The following is a 19,506-nucleotide window of genomic DNA, read 5'->3' on the forward strand; positions in this document are numbered from 1 at the left end:
GTGCGATTCTGTCCTAAGGTTTGTGCAGAGGATCTGAAGGAAGAGAGAGGGAAGGTGACCTGCTAGGGAGAGGGACATTGGCAAACAGGGTGGTCTCCTCTTCTTCCTCCCCTTTAAAACCAACAGGCAAAACTCCCCCACCACTACTGCAACAGAGGTCAGATCCCCTATCTTTAACAACTTGTAACAATTCAACAGGAAAACCTTTACTCCCATGCTAGGAAACAACCTCTCCAGTTGATTTCTGCCTGTACTGCATAATGGAGTTGTTAAAGGCACAGTAATGAGAAGCAGGGAAATCTGACTGAGAGGAAACTGTGCATCTCCACATGATTATTTACTCCGACTAAGTTTCCTCCCAGTCAGCTTTCTCCAGGGGCAGCTAATTCTGCTACATCTTTGCTTTCGGTGCAGTTGGATCACGCAACCACTTCCAATGCAAGGACATAACATGTCAGCCTCAGTTGGTTACAGCGTGGTACCCATAGGCACTAGGGGTGTGGGGTACCCGGGCGCCAGGCTCTCAGGGGCGCCAGGCCAAGAGTCCGGGGCCCGAGAGTTGAGTCCGGGGAAGAGCCTGTCTGTAGGTCAGAGCGCCACAGTGGGCTCTTCTGCTGCGGGCAGCTCTGTTCCGCAAATTCAGGAGCGACCGAGCCAGCGAGACGCTGAGTCAGCCAGCCGGCTCTGCCCTCCTGCGCGCCTGGGACTGGGCAACCTGGGGGGGGCGGGCAGATCTTTGCACCCCAGTGCCACATATGCTTAAGACAGCCCTGGTGATGATAACACCAAGGTGGCAGGTTCGATCCCCGTATTGGACAGCTGCATATTCCTGCATTGCAGGGGGGTTGGACTAGATGATCCTCAGGGTCCCTTCCAACTCCACAATTCTGTGATTTTATGTATTATTCAGCCTTAGAGGAGGCTGCATCTCTGCATGACCCATTTCTCTAATCTTGTCACTTTTCTTCTGGGGAGGCACTCTCAAAACAGCAAGTCTTGCTAATATACGAGATCTTTTTAAATACAAACAACAACGATCGTGTTCATTAGTTTTGTCTTCTATAGGCTGCAACGCTGGCAGCATTGTCTCACACAGCGGGCCAAAACAAGAGAAAACAAAGCGAGCTGAAATACCCGAGCAGGGGATGTATCAGGAAATAATTGCAGCCCTAAGGTTACAAGGAAGAAGAAAGACAAGGACTAGCACAGATCAATAACTGCAGGGTATGGACTCCTCTTACAGTGTGTGATTCTGACTCTTTTACATCTCTGAAAGTAAACCTTTGGGCATCAATCAAAGCGAAGCGTTCCTCCCAATTGAATTCTGCTCAGCTATCAGGAGTTTTGAGGGGGAAAGCTAGGAAATGGTTTGTTTGTGTTGCTGTCAAATCTCTCCTGGTCGCTTCTGGACAGACACACCAGAAATTACAGAACAACACTACAAATGACTTTTACAAATCTTGCTGCGGGGGATGGAGAACGCAGGACCTTCAGTCGAAGGAAGCCTCTTCTCAAGACTGTACATAGCCGAGACACGGAATAATCTAAAAGAATCTCTCCTTTGAGCCAGGGCATCCCCTTCCAACATTTCTCTGATGCAAACAGACAGTCCTGGTGAGTGGGTGGAGATGGGAGACTTGCTTTCCACATGTGGCGCTTTTAGAAAGCACCTCGGCTTGCGGTATGTGTATGTGTGTGTGTGTGTGTGTGTGTGTGTGTGTGTGTGTGTGTTGTTTGCCCATTTTTTTGTTTTGTTTTGTTTCCCCACCTACAGGTTTTATCTCACTGCTGGTCGACAGGCAAATCAAAACGTGTGTATATTTAAATTAATAAGCAAACACACAAGGAATGACATACTCTGCCGCCACCCTTTCTGGATGGAAAATCTGGGGAGGAGAAGTGGTCTCTGGAAACAAACGGTTCCTCTTGGGTGTCGGAAGAGAGAAATGGCAAACAGCAAGCCCCAGCAGCACAGTCATGGCAGTGTCTTGAAAATAGAGGGTATCAGGTGTTGGTGGGGGTGTGTGTACATTCTTGACCTACACTAGACACCTTCCTGGCGAAAACTCTCTTCTGGGATAGAAGTGGAACGTGCTTTGTTTCTGTTTTTTTGAGAATTAAATGCTTTTTGGTGAACAGGGCTAGACAGATATGATACATAACATACATTCTGAGACCTGGACCCCCAGGAATTGGGTAGGCTGAAAAAATGAACGCTCTTCTTTCTTTTTCTCTCGCAGGCCCCGTGAAGTGGTTAGGGAGCTGGACCTGGGAGACCAGGGTGCAAATCTTGACCCAGCCACAAAGCTTATTGGGTGACCTTGGGCCAGTCACCCTCTCTCAGCTAAACCTACCTCACAGGGTTGTTGTGTGACACGGAGAGGAGGGGGAGCAACGTATAACGCCTCGAGCGCCTTAGATAGGGTTGCCAGACTTAATAGAAGACAGGGCTTCTGTGCCTTTAATTGCGCTGCTCTCTTTTGGAGTCTGGAAACCTTAAAGAGAAACCAGCAGACCCTTTGTTTAATTTCCACGCAAAGGGTCTGCTGGTTTCTCTTTAAGGTTTCCAGACTCAAAAGAGAGCAGGGCAATTAAAGGCACAGAAGTCCTGTCCTCTATTGAGTCTGGCAACCCTATTCTTAGAGGAAAGTAGAGAGGGGGGGGAATCTAAGTGCAACCATAAACAAATTAAAGAGCTCTGACTAAAATTTAAAACGTACCAATTAAGCCCTGGCCACAGCGAGGGGCTTATGATGAAGCTATTGCCGGTCACAGGATTGAGGCAGGAAGAGTGGGGCTTATATTTCTCAAAGGGGTCTCTAGCAATCCCTGCATTAGCCCCCCGGAAACAGTTGTGGCGCAGTTCCTCCTCTCTGCTTAACCCCCACTTTTTGACTCCAGAGTATTATTGCCATGACGACAAGTCACTCCCATAAACAATGGGCTGGCATGGCCGATAAGGCACCCACGAGGGAGGCTGTCTCCAAGGCAACCCCCTTTATAGGAGAAGGGGGGAGAGGGAGCCCTCCATTCCGTATCACTGGGGGAGCAGGAATAACCGCGATAGGGATCAACAGAAACTTGCATCTCCTCACAAGCGGGCAGCCAGTTCCCTTCTTCATTTGAACCATTTCAGCGACTACTGTTGCCAAAATGTGTGGGGGGGGGAGGCAGGAGAAGCAGCTGTAGGTCAAAGCAAGGGAAACACCGAGGCACAAGGATTAGAGGAGTTGCAAGGAGCCTTTTGACCCTTTATGATCATCAGCAACCTAACCCTCAGCCACACGAGACTCGTATCCCATTTATAACCCGCTCACATGCAGTGATTTCTTAGATGCATATCCCTTCTGTGGAGGAAATCTGCAGCAACTGCATGCTGTTCTACTGTGTATTATCACCAGCGCACACAGGCCTGTTTTTGTCACAGCTACTTTGGACTTTCTGCCATGTATACATGCAGTGAAACAGACAGAAAACTATGTACGTTTGATTCCCACAGGGGTAGCGGTGTTTGTCTGCAGCAGCAAAGGCGAGGAAGGGTCCTGCGACATCTTCAAAGCTTATTAGCCTATAATTTTTTCGTTTTAGTGGGTCAGGGGACTCTCCGTTGTTTTCCAACAAACATGAATTCCCTTCAGGCAGGTAGAAATAATAGTTTGTCTGTAAACAGCCCCCTTATCCCAGACTCAATATTCTGGGTGTAGACATTGGCCAGCCATTATCCTACCCTGAACCTGTTGGACTAAATACCCCCTCTTATATACAACCTCTAATATTCAGCTCAGCAAAATTTGGATTTCCATCTCCTCCTTCCCAGTTTTGCTATCCCTTCAAGACAAGCCTTGTGTCCTTTCTTCTTCATTGCCTGTCCTACTTGATTCCATCCAATCTACAAACCCACTATTCTCAAATTGCCTACTGCCCCCTTCCACCCTTAGCTTGTTTCACACGAATGTAGGAAAGGTGAAAAACCAAGCAATTTATAAATCCCCCAAGCTACATCTGTTCCCTCTCTCTCTCTCTCTCTCTCTCTCTCTCTCTTTAAAAACCGTACCTTCTGTTTTCCTGATGCCCCAGCAACGTTCTGACTTTTCATTTGGGTAGCATTAAAATTATATTATTGGAGCCAAAACTCAAAGGGATCAGACAGAAGTATACAACTGCAATCAGGGGCATTTTTCTGGGGTAGCCTAGGGGACATGAGCTCCAGGTCTCTTGGATAGGACCCAAATCCCCTTCCCCAGACCTCCTTTAAAAACAACAGGTTTTTTTTAAAAAAACAACTTAAAATCCTTTCAGAGCAGTTGAGCAAAGCACTGTGCCAGTCAAAAAACCTCAACCTCTTGCCATCTTAATATGCCAGAGTTCCTGCCACATGTACCGTACTAGGTGCAGAAAACTCTGCCTGTGAAGGAAAGGGAAGAGACTGCACTTCTGCACAAGGATTGAGAGAAGCACAGAGATTAGAGTTTGGGCTTTGTAAGCCTCTTAAGAGTTTGGTGTGGGAGCTGTAGACTTTGGCTGTCCACTGAAGTGAAGGAACTGTGCTTCCACCTACAGTCATACATTGGTTGTCGAACGCCTTGGTCCCTGTACGTTTCGGCTCCTGAATGATCGAAACCCGGAAGTGAGTGTTCCGGTTTTTGAACTTTTTTTGGATGCCGAATGTCCAATGCAGTTTCCGCTATTGTTTTCGGCGTGCCTGTGCAATTGGAAGCCGTGCCTTGGTTTCCGAACGTTTCGGAAGTCGAAGGGACTTCCGGAACGCATTCTGTTCGAAAACCAAGGTACAACTATATTCTCAACTTGTATGTATTTGTAAATGAACTCAAATATTACCAAATGCCAAGAAGCCCTGAGTGACCTTCCTTCAGAGGGAAACTAACATACCCAAGTCCAGCACTCCTGGAGCATCTTGTAACTCCGAAAAGTGGGCTGAGTGTTACAGTAGAATGAGCATTAAGGTAAAGGGACGCCTGACCATTAGGTCCAGTCGTGACCGACTCTGGGGTTGGGGCGCTCATCTTGCGTTATTGGCCGAGGGAGCCGGCGTACAGCTTCCAGGTCATGTGGCCAGCATGACAAAGCCGCTTCTGGCGAACCAGAGCAGCACATGGAAACGCCGTTTACCTTCCTGCCGGAGTGGTACCTATTTATCTACTTGCACTTTGACGTGCTTTCGAACTGCTAGGTTGGCAGGAGCTGGGACAGAGCAATGGGAGCTCACCCCGTTGCGGGGATTCGAACCGCCGACCTTCTGATCAGCAAGCCCTAGGCTCTGTGGTTTAACCCACAGCGCCACCTGCGTCCCTATAATGAGCATTGATTCCTCTTTAAAGCTGCCTTCATCTGTCTTGGAAAACACACACACACACACACACACACACACACACTCTAATCTGCCTACAGTTCCGAGAAGATCCACGAAGGCTCTGCATCACCCAGACATGATGCAATTCCTCAAAGCAAAGCAAATGTAGCACATGGACGCAACAGCTTGGCTCCCACCGGGGACAGTCTCTGAGTCTCAGGAGCCAAGCTTGCAGATTCAATTGCAGCCAGCATTTCCCAGCAACTCTCAAGGGGAGTCCAAGAATATCCTCCACATACCTAATTTCTCTCCTGACTCCAGCAAACAGGGAGGCAAGCAGGGCTCCTTAGCAGCTGCTAATGAGAATGTTCAGTGGCATAGAGCAGTGTTTCTCAACCTTTTTTGGGCCAAGGCACACTTGTTCCATGGAAAAAATCACGAGGCACACCACCATTAAAAAAGTTAAAAAATTTAACTCTGTGCCGCCCTATATTGACTATATAATTATGACTGTAAGAAACACTTGCCAATTGCTGTGTTGGTTGCAATCTCCTGTAATAAGGCTTCACAAGCCGCTGATTTCTCTGCCAGCACAATCCTTTGCTCAGCAAGTTTCAGGTTGAGCTCATCCAGCCAGCTTCTTTAAGTTTGTCTAAAACCACCCTCCCGTGGTGGTGGCTGTTGAGAGCTGCGCTCACCCCGCGTCATGACCCGGCCGGCTTCCTTTCCGGCGGGTCGGTGTTGTTTATTGGCGGCCGCCAGGCACGTGACAATGCAAATCGCCCTTCTCGTCGCCGCACGTCGCGGCACACCAGCCAGCGTCTCGCGGCACACTAGTGTGCCGCGGAACAGCGGTTGAGAAACGCTGGCATAGACCAAGTCCAGAGACGGTGTTGTGGAGAACTGGGGATCTCAGCCTACCTTCTGTGCTCCGAGGAAACATAGGATGACAAAGGGTTATGATGAAAGACACCAGCACACCCATGAGAAACCCTATGGAAAACATTCAGCTCAGGAGGAATAGAGCAGGCCCTTGTGAATGGCAAGGTGTCGCCCTTACGTCCAGCACAGTGCAGCTCTAAATGGCAACTATTAGGAAATGAAGATGGAAGAAGCAGATGAAACAGAGAGAGCAGGTGGGAAAGAGGGGCATCGCATAGGAAATCTAGCAGAAGCCAGTGAAGGAGCAGCTGGGGCATTGTGAATATTGGTGTGCAATTGAAGTAGCCAACCAGTAGTTCAGCATCTGGGACCTCGGGCGATTGCCTCCATCTGGTACGCAGACTGAGACCCTACCTGCCTGGAGACTGTCTCACCAGAATGGTGCATGCCTTGGTTATCTCCCGCTTGGACTACTGCAATGCGCTCTACGTGGGGCTACCTTTGCAGGTGACCCAGAAACTACAACTAATCCAGAATGTGGCAGCTAGACTGGTGACTGCAAGTGGCCACTGGGACTATATTACATTGGCTCCCAGTACGTTTCCGAGCACAATTCAGAGTATTGGTGCTGAACTTTAAAGCCCTATACGACCTCGGCCCAGTATACCTGAAGGAGCGTCTCCACCCCCATCATTCAGCCCGGACACTGAGGTCCAGCACCAGGGGCCTTCTGGCTGTTCCCTCACTGCAAGAAGTGAGGTTACTGGGAACCAGGCAGAGGGCCTCCTCAGCAGTGGTGCCCACCCTGTGGAACACCCTCCCACCAGATGTCAAGGAAATAAACAAATGTCTGACTTTTAGACGACATCTGAAGGCAGCCCTGTTTAGGGAAGTTTTTAATGTTTGAAGTTTTATTCTGTTTTTAGTGTTCTGTTGGAAGCCGGCCAGAGTGGCTGGGGAACCACAGCCAGATGGGTGTGGTATAAATAAAATAACAACAACAACAACAACAACAACAACAACTGGTGCCACATGGCAGAGTTGGCCTTGCAACAGTTTAATCCCCAAATGCATAGGTGATAGTTTCCGCAACTGTGCTCATGGGAACTTTTGGAGTCCTCATTTGGAGCATCCCTGAAAAAAGCAAAGGTGCTCAGTTCATTGGCTCAAGAGAGGGGCGACAGCCAAGCCCAGGGTGAACCCAGAGTGTGCCTAATTGTACCCCCAAAATCCACTGCAAGATGTAGCGATTTCTCAGCAAGCAAGCCGATTGGGAAAGGGATACCTGCAGATAAAAAGTCTGGTCTATGTCATCCATGCTACCTGGGCTCAAGCATATACACAGCTTTTAAGAATAATATTATTAGTCCAAAGCCCACTATTACTTGATTTCTCAGCAATCTTCTTCTCCTGCAGTGATAATCTTCAGTGCCAAGTCATCAGGACGCCCCCCCCCCTTTCTCATTCACTTTAACATTTGCCAGACACTGTCAGGGCTTCATTTGAAAAAAGGCCAAGCCTGCTTTCAGTGCCACTGTGCCTAAGCCTAAGAATAAAGAGGAAAATTCATTTGTAACCTTCAGTAGCTGACAAGGCAGGTCAGTAAGTCCGTGGCACCTGCTTAGCAGGAATCATAGAATTGTAGAGTTGGAAGGGAGCACGAGGACCATCTTTTGCCCAATGTGGGTCTCGAACCCACAACCCTGAGATTAAGAGTCTCACACTCTACCAACTGAGCTATCCCTCCCGGAAGTAGCTCAGAACGGGTGCCTGCATTCAAAAGATCCCACAATCAGTCTCAGGCCACTAAGTTAAGAGGACTAGATAGGAGGGGATGGCGGAAGCCCACTGCCTGAGTCACTGGAGACTTCCTGGTATCCGATAATGGACTAGAGCAGGCATCCCCAAACTTCGGCCCTCCAGATGTTTTGGACTACAATTCCCATCATCCCTGACCACTGGTCCTGTTAGCTAGGGATCATGGGAGTTGTAGGCCAAAGCATCTGGAGGACCGCAGTTTGGGGGTGCCTGGACTAGATCAATGGTAGCAAGCATGGTGCCCTTCAGTTGTTGCTGGACTACAATTCCCAAGAATCTCACCCAACATGGTCAATGGCCAGGGATGATGGGAACTGTAGTCCAAGTGTAGTCTGGAGGGCATTGTATTGGCTACTACCAGGCTAAATGAACCAAAAGGGTAACCAATAGGCAAAGTAGCTTCCTGTACTGTACTTCCTATGTGGGATGCATCTTCCAGCCTTTGAGATGATGCACCAGATCTTCTGAATCAGAGGTCGCATTGCCCAGGCAGCTTGGAGCCTCAGGGACCCTCTTTATGTAACAGATTTCTCCCTTCCGCAGTCCTGAACTGTCGGTGGATATTGCACCACCTTTCAGTGACCTGCGCTGCATTATGTGTGTGTGTGTGTGTGTGTGTGTGTGTGTGTTTAAATTACCATATTTTTCGCTCCAAAGGACGCACTTTTTTCCTCCTAGAAAGTAAGAGGAAATGTCTGTGCGTCTTATGGAGCGAATGTGTGGTCCCTGGAGCCGAATTGCCCAGGGGCGAAAGGCAGATCATGCTTTTTTTTTTTTTAGAAAGAGCTAAAGGCTAACAAGAGGGAAAGAGAGTGTTGAAAGGAACCAGCTCAGCAGCTGATTGCAAGAGATCGGGGAGGGAGATAAGGGAGCTAGCTCCCTTCCCACCCCGCCCAGGCCCCTTGCCCAGGCCTCAATTGTTGTCTGCAGAGGGAAGCGGTTTGTTTCCCCAGCGACATGTGACTGGCTGATTAAATTATCTGTCTGGAAACTATAGAAATGGGTCCCTTTCCTTTCCTAGAGAAGCTACAGAACTGTGAGTTGAACCCCATAAAAACAGGACTTTCCCCCTTTGCAAGGTAAGCTCAACAACTTTGAACTGATCCTCAAAAATGGACCTTTCCCCCTTTGCAAAAGAAGCTTCCTCAAATATTTAATGGGGGACGGCGGCAAAGGAACCTAGGCCTCTAGGAGTTGGTTGCTATTCCTAGGACAATTCAAGAAAGCAAAACTTTTTTTCTTGTTTTCCTCCTCTAAAAAACTAGGTGCGTCCAATGGTCAGGTGCATCCTATGAGCCGGAAAAAATACGGTATTGAAACCCATCTGCATAGCTCGTCCTTGATGCTGGATTTCAAAGTCCCATCTCAAGAACTCATCCGGCACCATCTCCAGTCCCCTTCCCACCACTTTGCAAGGCAACAGGAAGGAGGACCCCATGGTACCTGATCATCCACTTTGTGAGCTATGAGCGTGGCTCCTTCTTCCAGCTCTGCCAAGCTGACCGGCCGTATGCGAAGAGCCACCTAGAAGACAAAGAGATGGCTTATGAGCCACAGAGGATTCCACCCCTACTGATTCAAGGAAGATGAGGAGGAGAAGAGGGTGGGGTGGAGAGAGAGAGAGAGACGCTTAGCACCTTCATGGGAGCCATGGCTGTCCAAAGACAAAAAGCATGAAGGAAGTTCCTTCTACTTCCAAACTTTCCACCACCGCCCTGTCCACTGTGCTTCACCTGAGCATCGCCTGTCTAGAGAGAGAACCTGCGTCTCTCAGAGGCCTTGGCAGGCAGCCACACACAGACAATTACAGCATTTTTCCCTGGATGAAAGGAAACACTGTCCAGAAAGCAGCATCTCTGGCTTCAGACACCGCTGAGCCATGGGTCTACAGAAGCTGCTTCAGCCACGTGAGCCAGCGAGGTTCATTTCTTTTCCCCACTCGCCCTCTAAAGACAACAGCCCAGAGCTGCAAGATGTTCTGTCACTGGAGCTGTTTGTTTACCAAAATGCCCACTTTCTCATCACGTGATGTCCAGAATTTGGAAGAAAGGCTTTCAGGACACAATCTAGAGGGTACTTTCTAGGCAAGACTGGACCTTGGCATTTGAGAAGTTAAAACACAGCTGATTTTAAATCAAACACAGCAGCTCCTGAAAAAAACAGGCCTTATTGTTATGTTGGGTTTCAGTCTAAAAGATCTGCTTGTTTCTTATTCTTCCTCCAACAGAAATGCCCTTAAAAGGCGTTTTCCCTCAAAAAAACAACAACCCCACACCATTTTATACAGCGTCACATGCAGTTTCTAAACCACCCCTGTAAACACCGCTATATAAAAATAATAATTTATTATTTATACCCACCCATCTGTTTAGTGTCCTTTTGTTGTACGCACACAGGAAAACTTCACCTATCTAAAGCTGCAGCATCATTCAAAAAAGCAGAGAGGAAATCGAAGTCTGCATAACTGAAATGCAATTCTATATCTACCGCTTTTTGCATTTTTATTGTTGCTACGACAACTGCTTTTGTTTCTGATCTGTTTTATGGTTTTCTTTTGTAGGCTATCTTGAAAATCTAGATTAATAAAAGTATGGTGGGTTTTTTTTTTAAAAAAAAGTCTGCATAACTGAGATACAATTTACAAATGACTGTATACCTAGGAATTAGAATTTTGTATCACCAGAGTTTAGATAAAAGCACACTCTCTCATGCAACAGGTATAACTGCTTATTTAATTAGCTGGTTAGTTAGAATATGGCTATACCGTACTGCTTTTCAATAAAAGTTCTCGAAGCACTTTACACAGTACAACGTGGCTTACAAACGCGTTTGAATAAAGCTGGTTACATTCTCAGTAGGGGTGGCTCCACATATATGCCTTACGCCTTCTGATCTAGGCTCCTACATAGGAATATAGAGATCTGCCTTATACTGAAGCAGACCCTTGAGACATCATGTGCTCTACCAATAAGCCACAGCCCCTTCCCCTATTATTCTCTCCCCCTCTGACCCCATCCCTCTCTGTGCTTTTTCTCTCCATCATTTCCTTTTACATTGCAAGATCCATGAGGCAGGAGCCTGTTTTCACTTTATACTTACGTGGTCCGTGCCTTTGCGCTGAGGATGCTCCAATTAGCACAGGCCTAGGCAAACTCGGCCCTCCAAATGTTTTGGGGACTACAACTCCCATCATCCCTGACCACTGGTCCTGTTAGCCAGGGATGATGGGAGTTGTAGTCCCAAAACACCTGGCGGGCCAAGTTTGCCTATGCCCTAATTAGCATAATTGTGTAGGGAAACACAGCAGGCTGCATGTACATTGCAACAGGAATTGAATTATCTGAATGTTGATTGCCAAGATGACCCCATTGTGCACGGCAATTGCCACTCTATGCCATGAACACACAACAATTGACGCCCGGTTATCATCATGTCAGTTTTCATTATTTTCACCCCAGGGTAGCCCCTCTCCACTCCTTATCCAAATATTGATTCAGATACACAAGGCTACACATGTCCGGTGTGATGCAATGCGACACACCAAAATACACAGGAGCTTTTCTCCATATGTGCACCAGAGGCAACAGCCACAATGCACCCCTGGCTCCTTAAGACACAGGTAGACAAGACTCTCCTCCAAGATGCAGCCTGCCTAACCATCATTGGCTAACATTTTATTTAGCAACACTTTTGTTTGTTTGTTTGTTCACCCTAAGCTTCCAGGGTAGGTTACAGCATTAAAAACAGTACAGTATTCAAAATAACCTATCTGCACCTAGGGAATAAAGCTAGTGGACAGGAGAACTGACGCATACTTCGCTATCCCAGGACATTGTTTGCTGCTAAGTATGTTTACAGGGCTTGACCTTTTAGGTCTGGGGCATAAGATAAGAGGATTTAGTTCACAGCATAACTAACAGCTATTCTAACCTGCCAGACGGGCTGCGCTCATGGAAAGAGTCAGCGAAGCTCTCTCTGGATCCCATTTTGATAAAGGAGAAAGCTGATCATCCAAGACCAAGAGGCACTCTTAAAACACTTACTTTGGCCTTTCATATACTTACCGTCCAACACAACCAACTCAGCTATTAATCAACTCGATCCCCATGCCGTTGCATTCGGGTTTCTTTGCCAATTGCGCGCGCGTGTAAGTGCGTGCATACCCTTTCAAAAAGTGCTTGCCAACTTTTTTCTCTCGTCCTCCCGACGGACTTCACCGCCCGCTTCCCTTCCTTTTCACCCCTGGAAAGGACTTAGGAACAACTTGGAGCCCCTTTTCACTCACCGTGAGCTGCTGGTCTTTGGAGTCGCCCGTCTCCTTCATGATCATGACAGGTGCGCAACCAAAAAACGATGGGGGTGGGTAGAAAGCCGGGGGAGGCTGGGTGTGTCGGGGTTACTAACAAACAGGCGTCAGCCACGTGCGGATCCTCCTTTTGACTTGTCGATTTCACCTCTTTCTCTCCCTTCTTTACCCGAGGCTGGTCCGTTTCAGGCTCAGTTCATTCCGACTGGAAAAAGCAAAGCGGGCGCTTCTCAATCCGAGGCAAGACATGGGAGGCGTCGCCATTCAACGGGCGCCGGCCGCACCCCCAGCTGCGCCCCGCACCTTGCCAAATTACGCGCGCGCCTCCCCTTTTTGGAGAGCTGCCGCAAGCTGCAGCTCCGCCTGCGCCTCGCCTTGGGGGACTCTGACTCTGCCGTTCCCCATCTGGGATCTGCAGAGGCTCAGCCTTTTCTCTGCCCCCGCCGTCTCGCGCCTCTCTCTCTTTCTTCCTCTCGCTGGCTGCTGGTGTTTCGGGTCCCCTGGAGATCTTTCCAAAGTGTACACAACAACCGGGCGCGCGGAAGGCTTCCTCCTGGTGACACAGAGGCGCGCGATTGGCTGGGCTGCGCGGTCTTGTCCTGCTCCGCGTCGCCCTCTGGCGCCTAGTACTGAAGAGGGAGTGGGGGGGGGGGTGCCATGGAAGGATAGAATCATGGGATCGTAGAGTTGGAACGGATCCACCCACGCCCCAATTTCATCTAGTCCAAACCCCCTGCAATGCAGGACTCTCGGCTGAGAAGCATCCATGGCAGATGGCCAAATCCATGGCAGATGCGGTGGCTGCAGCCGGAGAACTAAGCCCGTTTCCAGAGATTCTGGCATTCGTCCTGGACCTGGAGGGAGGATGTCCCGAAGTAAGCCATCAAACAACTTCGCCCCAGAGCATGTGCAGAGTGCCTTTGCTTCATCACCGAACATAGGAGCCAACTCCAAGGGGCCGTGGTCCCTTCGCCTCCACCTAATAAAATATTTGAGGGGGGCTTCTACCTCAAAGTTGATGGGCACTGCCATTCAAACGGGGACGGGCGCATCTTGTGATCAATAATGCAGGGCTGGTTTTACCTGGGCCCCTCAATATTTTATTCAAATTGGCACCCCGGCACTGAACACTTGCAGGCCATTTTTCCCAAGGCATGATCTGGGGCTGAGGTGGAAGGGATTTTCGTTGAGGAGGGTGCGGCACCAGGCTTCAAGAAGAATCAGATATTAGCGGGGCAATTATAGTGTTCAAAGTAGCCATAAAATCCATTTATCTGTACCCCTTTGCATGGGACAAAGCAGGAAGAAGCAATTGCGGGGTCAACGGTAGCACCTCCTGTAACTTACCTGTTCTCTTCACGTCTCTCGGTGGCTCACCTGGCTATTCCAAAAAATTAGAAGCCTTGATTAGATTTTCAACACTTGCTGGATCCAGGGATTAGAGAGGTCTGGCACTCAGCTGAACACCACAAACCCATAACACCATTCAAGTACAATGTCATGAATGCTATACTTGGCCTCTCCCTCTCCTCCAGCTACCGCTGAATAGCTAAGGACCATAGTGCCGTGAGGTTGCCTAGAGGAAGGCTTAAGAAGAGACACAGCAAAGGCAGATCATTTTATGAAGAAATAGTGCCTGGGTTGGCTTGCTTTCCTGTTCTCTTTTTCCCTTTCCCTCCAGCTGCCTATTTATTAGCTGCAAGGAGTGTGCTGTTTTTTAAACCCTCATATATATATAAAAGGTAAAGGGACCCCTGACCATTAGGTCCAGTCGTGACCGACTCTGGGCTTGCGCGCTCATCTCGCATTATTGGCTGAGCTGGTGTATAGCTTCCAGGTCATGTGGCCAGCATGACTAAGCCGCTTCTGGCAAACCAGAGCAGCACATGGAAACGCCGTTTACCTTCCCGCTGTAGCAGTTCCTATTTATCTACTTGCATTTTGACGTGCTTTCGAACTGCTAGGCTGGCAGGAGCTGGGACCAAGCAACGGGAGCTCACTCCGTCACAGGGATTCGAACCGCCGACCTTCTGATCAGCAAGCCCTAGGCTCAGTGCAAGCCCTAGGCTCAGTGGTTTAACCACAGCGCCACCTGGGTCCCCCTCATATATATATAAAGCCCCTATATATCATGTGGACCTTCATGAGACAGACACAATGCTCTATGGGAAGAGCATCCAGTTTATGCAGCAGCAATGGTACGAAGCGTGGTGGGATCGCACAGGGTGCAAAAGAAAAACCCTGACAGCTAGAGACTTAGGATTTCAATATGTTTGGAACTGCTCTCGGCATGCAAAATTGCGCACACCTTCAAACAAGTTTACCAAAGGGAGAGATCAACTTTTTAGTAGTAACTCACTAAGTAACTAACAGCAAGGGACTGTGTGTTTTCAAGTGCATTTTGCACATAGGCCAGATGCCGTGTGCACATGCGGTTTGAGCATCAGGAAAGAAAAAATAATAATAAAGACTGTAACAAGACCACACTGAAGGCAGCGCCTCTCCATTACTCTCACCCTCTGCTTCTACCTCCAGGAGAAAGTGTTTTGCACAAGCTGCAAGATGAGCATCCCATTAATAATTTAACCAACAGGGATTGGTGGAGCTGCTGCCCTGCAATAATAAGGCCTGGATATGTTGACTTTGCTGTGATAACTGGTCTTTGCTCTCTGTTGCATGGTCCCTGGCGCCAATGCTTCTGGTTATTGTAGCTCAACCGTCTTTGTGTGTCTCTCTCTCTCTGTGTCCTTTGCCATTTGAAGCACTGTGGATTTGAGAAGCCACAGTGGGAGCTTTCTCTTGTCATGTTGGAGGCAGCAAATGCAAAGATTCCTTTGGCTCAGACATTAAAAGGACCAGGAAGGCAACAGCTTTTAGCTTAAAGATCAGATACCATCTTTCCATCACATTAGAGGGGATAGGAAAAGGATTGTTCCTTCTCCCCTCCGCCACACAAAGTGATTATAGGGCAGCGATGGCCAATTCTAGGATCTGACATCTCATTATGGAGAGCTTTGAGAGGAGGAGGAGATGGATGCTACTTTGCAACTGTGCTGGCCTGATGAAGAGGTTTTACACACCTCTCTTGGAAAAGTGAGCGAATGACATTGGAAAGAAAACCCACCCTTTGTGGAAATATATTCAGGTGCCAAGGCTCAAAGAGTTCAATATTTCTAGATAAAGTATTATTATTATTATTGTTCACAATTTGACCTGCAAAACTAGTCACCCCAAGGGAAAAATACAGAGTGGGGGGGATACAGACCTGTGGCCCTCCAAGTATTGTTGGACTACAGCTTCCATCATCCCTAACCACTGGGGATGATGGGAATTGGAGTCCAACTACATTTATTGGGCCACAATGAAAATGTGTGTCCCAGGCCTTTAAGAGTTGTCTACCATGTACTAAGGGATGCGGGTGGTGCTGTGGGTTAAACCACAGAACCTAGGACTTGCCGATCAGAAGATCGGCGGTTCAAATCCCCACGACGGGGTGAGCTCCCGTTGCTCGGTCCCAGCTCCTGCCAACCTAGCAGTTCGAAAACATGTCAAAGTGCAAGTAGATGAATAGGTACCGCTACAGCGGGAAGGTAAACGGCGTTTCCGTGTGCTGCTCTGGTTCGCCAGAAGCGGCTTAGTCATGCTGGCCACATGACCTGGAAGCTGTATGCCGGCTCCCTCGGCCAATAACGCGAGATGAGCGCCGCAATCCCAGAGTCGGTCACGACTGGACCTAATGGTCAGGGGTCCCTTTACCTTTTACCCATGTAACCCATCTGAAACCAAAGGGGCGCATGGGTTGCCAGATGTGAAATTTTATTCAGCTCTCCTACCCCACTATTGGGTTTCCCCCCAGACTGATGTTTCCTCCAATTTATTGCCAGAGTGGGTTTTCCTGGAGAAAGCAGCAGGGCAAACGCAAAACCGCTTGGAAAAGCAGACAGCCACTCAGACCCAAACTTTCTAGGTACAGAAGAAGCAGAAGTGTGGGTGGGCCCTTATTAGATGTCTCTGAATGCTTCCACACAGGTATTTATTATGGGATCAGGGCTCCACATATATATATCCGACTTTATTTCCCTATTTATTCTGGGTGTGTTTCTGGGAGAAATTGAGGGCAGGGAACCCCATACGGCTAATGACCTGCTAATAACACAGTCATACCTCGGTTTAAGTACGCCTCGGTTTGAGTATTTTCAGTTTAAGTACTCCGCGGACCCGTCTGGAACGGATTAATCCACTTTCCATTACTTTCAGTGGGAAAGTTCGCTTCAGGTTAAGTATGCTTCAGGTTAAGTACGGACTTCCGGAACCAATTACACTCATACCTCGGGTTAAGTATGCTTCAGGTTGAGTACTCCACGGTCCCGTCTGGAACAGATTAATCCACTTTCCATTACTTTCAATGGGAAAGTTCGCTTCAGGTTAAGTACGCTTCAGGTTAAGAACAGACTTCCGGAACCAATTGAGTTTGTAAACCGAGGTACCACTGTATCTTGATGACCTTTCTGCAAATTAGGCCCCCATCTGAAATCACTGTTATCTCCTATGTCTCTTGTTGGCTGCCTTGCCTAAAGTCCTTTATTAATGCCACTCAACATTATATCTGCCACAGTACTGTACCACACCTTCAGATGGCAGCAAGAAAGGTATCTTGCTCCCTCCCCCGTGGCAGAGGCGCTGCAAAAGGACTAATTTCCCCTTGTTGGCATTTATGTATTTCTCTCTCCTGTGCGGAATATTAAAAGGTCCTCTATGTGGAAGTTCCTTTTCTTGTTTTCAGCCCTGTATTGCCATCAATTCATCTCAAATTTTATTTCTGTCCCTCTGGCACTGAGAGTTATTGTAAGTTTCCATGGCAAAGGCACTCAGGACTCAGCTGGACACTCGTTTGGATTAGGATAGAGTAGGGGGAGAAAAGTGCAAAAAAAAATGTTGCTACATTTATTGATAGAGTCTGTTGTGTAAAAATAAAAAAAATGATAGAAAGAGCAAACAGGAAGGCATATAAATTCCATGCAGGAATTTCAGGGTTCCCCATCACTCTTCTTCTTCTTCTTCTTCTTCTTCTTCTTCTTCTTCTTCTTCTTCTTCTTCTTCTTCTTCTTCTTCTTCTTCTTCTTCTTCTTCTTCTTCTTCTTCTTCTTCTTCTTCTTCTTCTTCCTCCTCCTCCTCCTCCTCCTCCTCCTCCTCCTCCTCCTCCTCTTCCTCTTCCTCTTCCTCTTCCTCCTGCAAAAAAACAAAAACCAGGAATATGTCTTGTTTTGATCTCCCCTCAAAATCAGTCTCTGGGAAAGGTATATCCTTATCTCTTCTGGATTAAAAGTTATCATAATGAATTGGAAACTACTTCAGACAGGTGAGGAATTGCATTTTTTTTAACCCCACAGTTAAAACACACACACACACACACACACACACACACACACACACACACACACACCAAAAAACCAGCACATAGAAAACGAGAAATTCAGGGGAAAGGGTTTTCAACTTAACGTTTTCCCTGGTGTACTAGTTCCTACACACATAAGTGTGGAAACCCCACCTGCAGTCTGAGGTAACGCGGCCCCTGAGGAATTCTGCCATACGATTCTGATGAAGGCCACAGGTCAGCCCTGTCGCTCTAGCCGTGCAAACTGGCTGGGGCAGAAATAATGCTAAGAAGAATCTGGAACTCATTCCTGCAGGAGGCAGGGATTGCCCCCAACTTCAGAGAGGATTGCACAAATTCATGGAGAGGGCTATCAAAGGCAACCAGCTATGACGGCTACGCTTTCCCTCCACAGTTGGCAGGCAGCAATGCTTCTGAAATGAGTTGCTGGAAACCCCAGGAGAGGAGAGTGCTCTCGTGCTCGAATCCTGCTTGCTGGTTTCCCTGCAGGCAACTGTTAAGCCACTGTGAGAACAGGATGCTGGACTATAATCACCGTCATATCAATCATTTTATTATCTGTACCCCACTCATCTGGCTGGGTTTCCCCAGCCACTCTGGGCGGCTTACAGCGCATTAAAAAATGTAAAACATTAGACTTAAAAAAATTCCCCAATACAGGGCTGCCTTCAGATGTCTTCTAAAAGTCAGATAGCTGTTTATTTCCTTGACATCGGGTGGGAGGGCGTTCCACAGGGCGGGCGCCACTACTGAGAAGGCCCTCTGCCTGGTTCCCTGTAACATCACTTCTCACAGGGAGGGAACCGCCAGAAGGCCCTCGGAGCTGGACCTCAGTGTCTGGGCTTAACGATGGGGGTGGAGACACTCCTTCAGGACTAGATGTGACACTGGCCTGATCCAACAGGCTCTTCCTATGGTCTTAGGAGAGCTGCTGCCACCAGTCAGTGTGGACAGTTCTGAACTGGATGGACTCATGGTCTGACTAGGTACAGTGGTACCTCATGTTGCGTACGGGATCCATTCCGGGGCCCCATACGCAACATGAGCAGTACGCAACATGATGCGGCGCTTCTGTGCATGTGCATAACATCACTCGTCGCATCTGCGCATGCGCGAGCTGCCGAACTTGGAAGTAACCTGTTCCGGTACTTCTGGGTTCGGCGCATACAAATCCCGTGCCGTACGCAACCTGCAGCATTCGGAAGAAGAAGAAGAAGAAGAAGAAGAAGAAGAAGAAGAAGAAGAAGAAGAAGAAGAAGAAGAAGAAGAAGAGGAGGAGGAGGAGGAGGAGGAGGAGGAGGAGGAGGAGGAGGAGGAGGAGGAGGAGGAGGAGAGTTTGGATTTGTTATCCATGACTGTATATGGCAGCCAGGTTTGCCAAATTGAATATTTTTGGGGGCAGATAAGCCCCACCTCACATAATCAAGCACAGGACGCAGCACACATATGCCATTTGAATGGCAATGTCCATCAACTTGGGGGGATAGCAGGCCTCCTCAGATATTTGATTGGATGATGCGAAGGGACCTAGGAGCTGGCTCTGATGATGACAACTACCGTATGTTCCTAAAATACCCTAGTACCTTCTTGTCAGTCTCGGCATAAAGTCTGAGGGATCTATGGTCAGATTTGGGTGAAAATGCTGAGCAACCATGCCTTGAAAATTAGAGAAATTATTGAGGAATGGCAACCATGTTGGCAGTGGTGGTGGAAACCATTTACTAATGTTGTTGTTAAATCTTCTAGCCCAGTGTTTCCCACGCCTGGGTGTCCGCCTGTTTGTTGGACTGCAAT

The 19,506-nt window shown here is 48.2% G+C and overlaps 2 protein-coding genes across 4 annotated transcripts in view; both read right to left on the bottom strand.

The window, feature by feature from the left end:
* Positions 1–12,853, bottom strand: part of KIF19 (kinesin family member 19) — a 47,064-nt gene extending 34,211 nt beyond the window's left edge. For both annotated transcript variants that reach the window (XM_035104100.2, XM_035104099.2), the window contains exons 1-2: positions 12,297–12,853; positions 9,455–9,535 (exon numbers count right to left, since the gene is read on the bottom strand). In XM_035104100.2, the coding sequence (XP_034959991.2) occupies positions 9,455–9,535; positions 12,297–12,341 (126 nt within the window). In that variant the 5' untranslated portion in view covers positions 12,342–12,853. The remainder of the gene's footprint in view (positions 1–9,454; positions 9,536–12,296) is intronic.
* Positions 12,854–16,860: 4,007 nt separating this feature from the next.
* Positions 16,861–19,506, bottom strand: part of DNAI2 (dynein axonemal intermediate chain 2) — a 31,467-nt gene continuing 28,821 nt past the window's right edge. For both annotated transcript variants that reach the window (XM_060271951.1, XM_035107951.2), the window contains exon 14: positions 16,861–17,546. In XM_060271951.1, coding sequence (XP_060127934.1) covers positions 17,358–17,546 — 189 coding nt within the window. In that variant the 3' untranslated portion in view covers positions 16,861–17,357. The remainder of the gene's footprint in view (positions 17,547–19,506) is intronic.

Source organism: Zootoca vivipara, chromosome 2, assembly GCF_963506605.1.
Source record: "Zootoca vivipara chromosome 2, rZooViv1.1, whole genome shotgun sequence".
Taxonomy (NCBI): domain Eukaryota; kingdom Metazoa; phylum Chordata; class Lepidosauria; order Squamata; family Lacertidae; genus Zootoca; species Zootoca vivipara.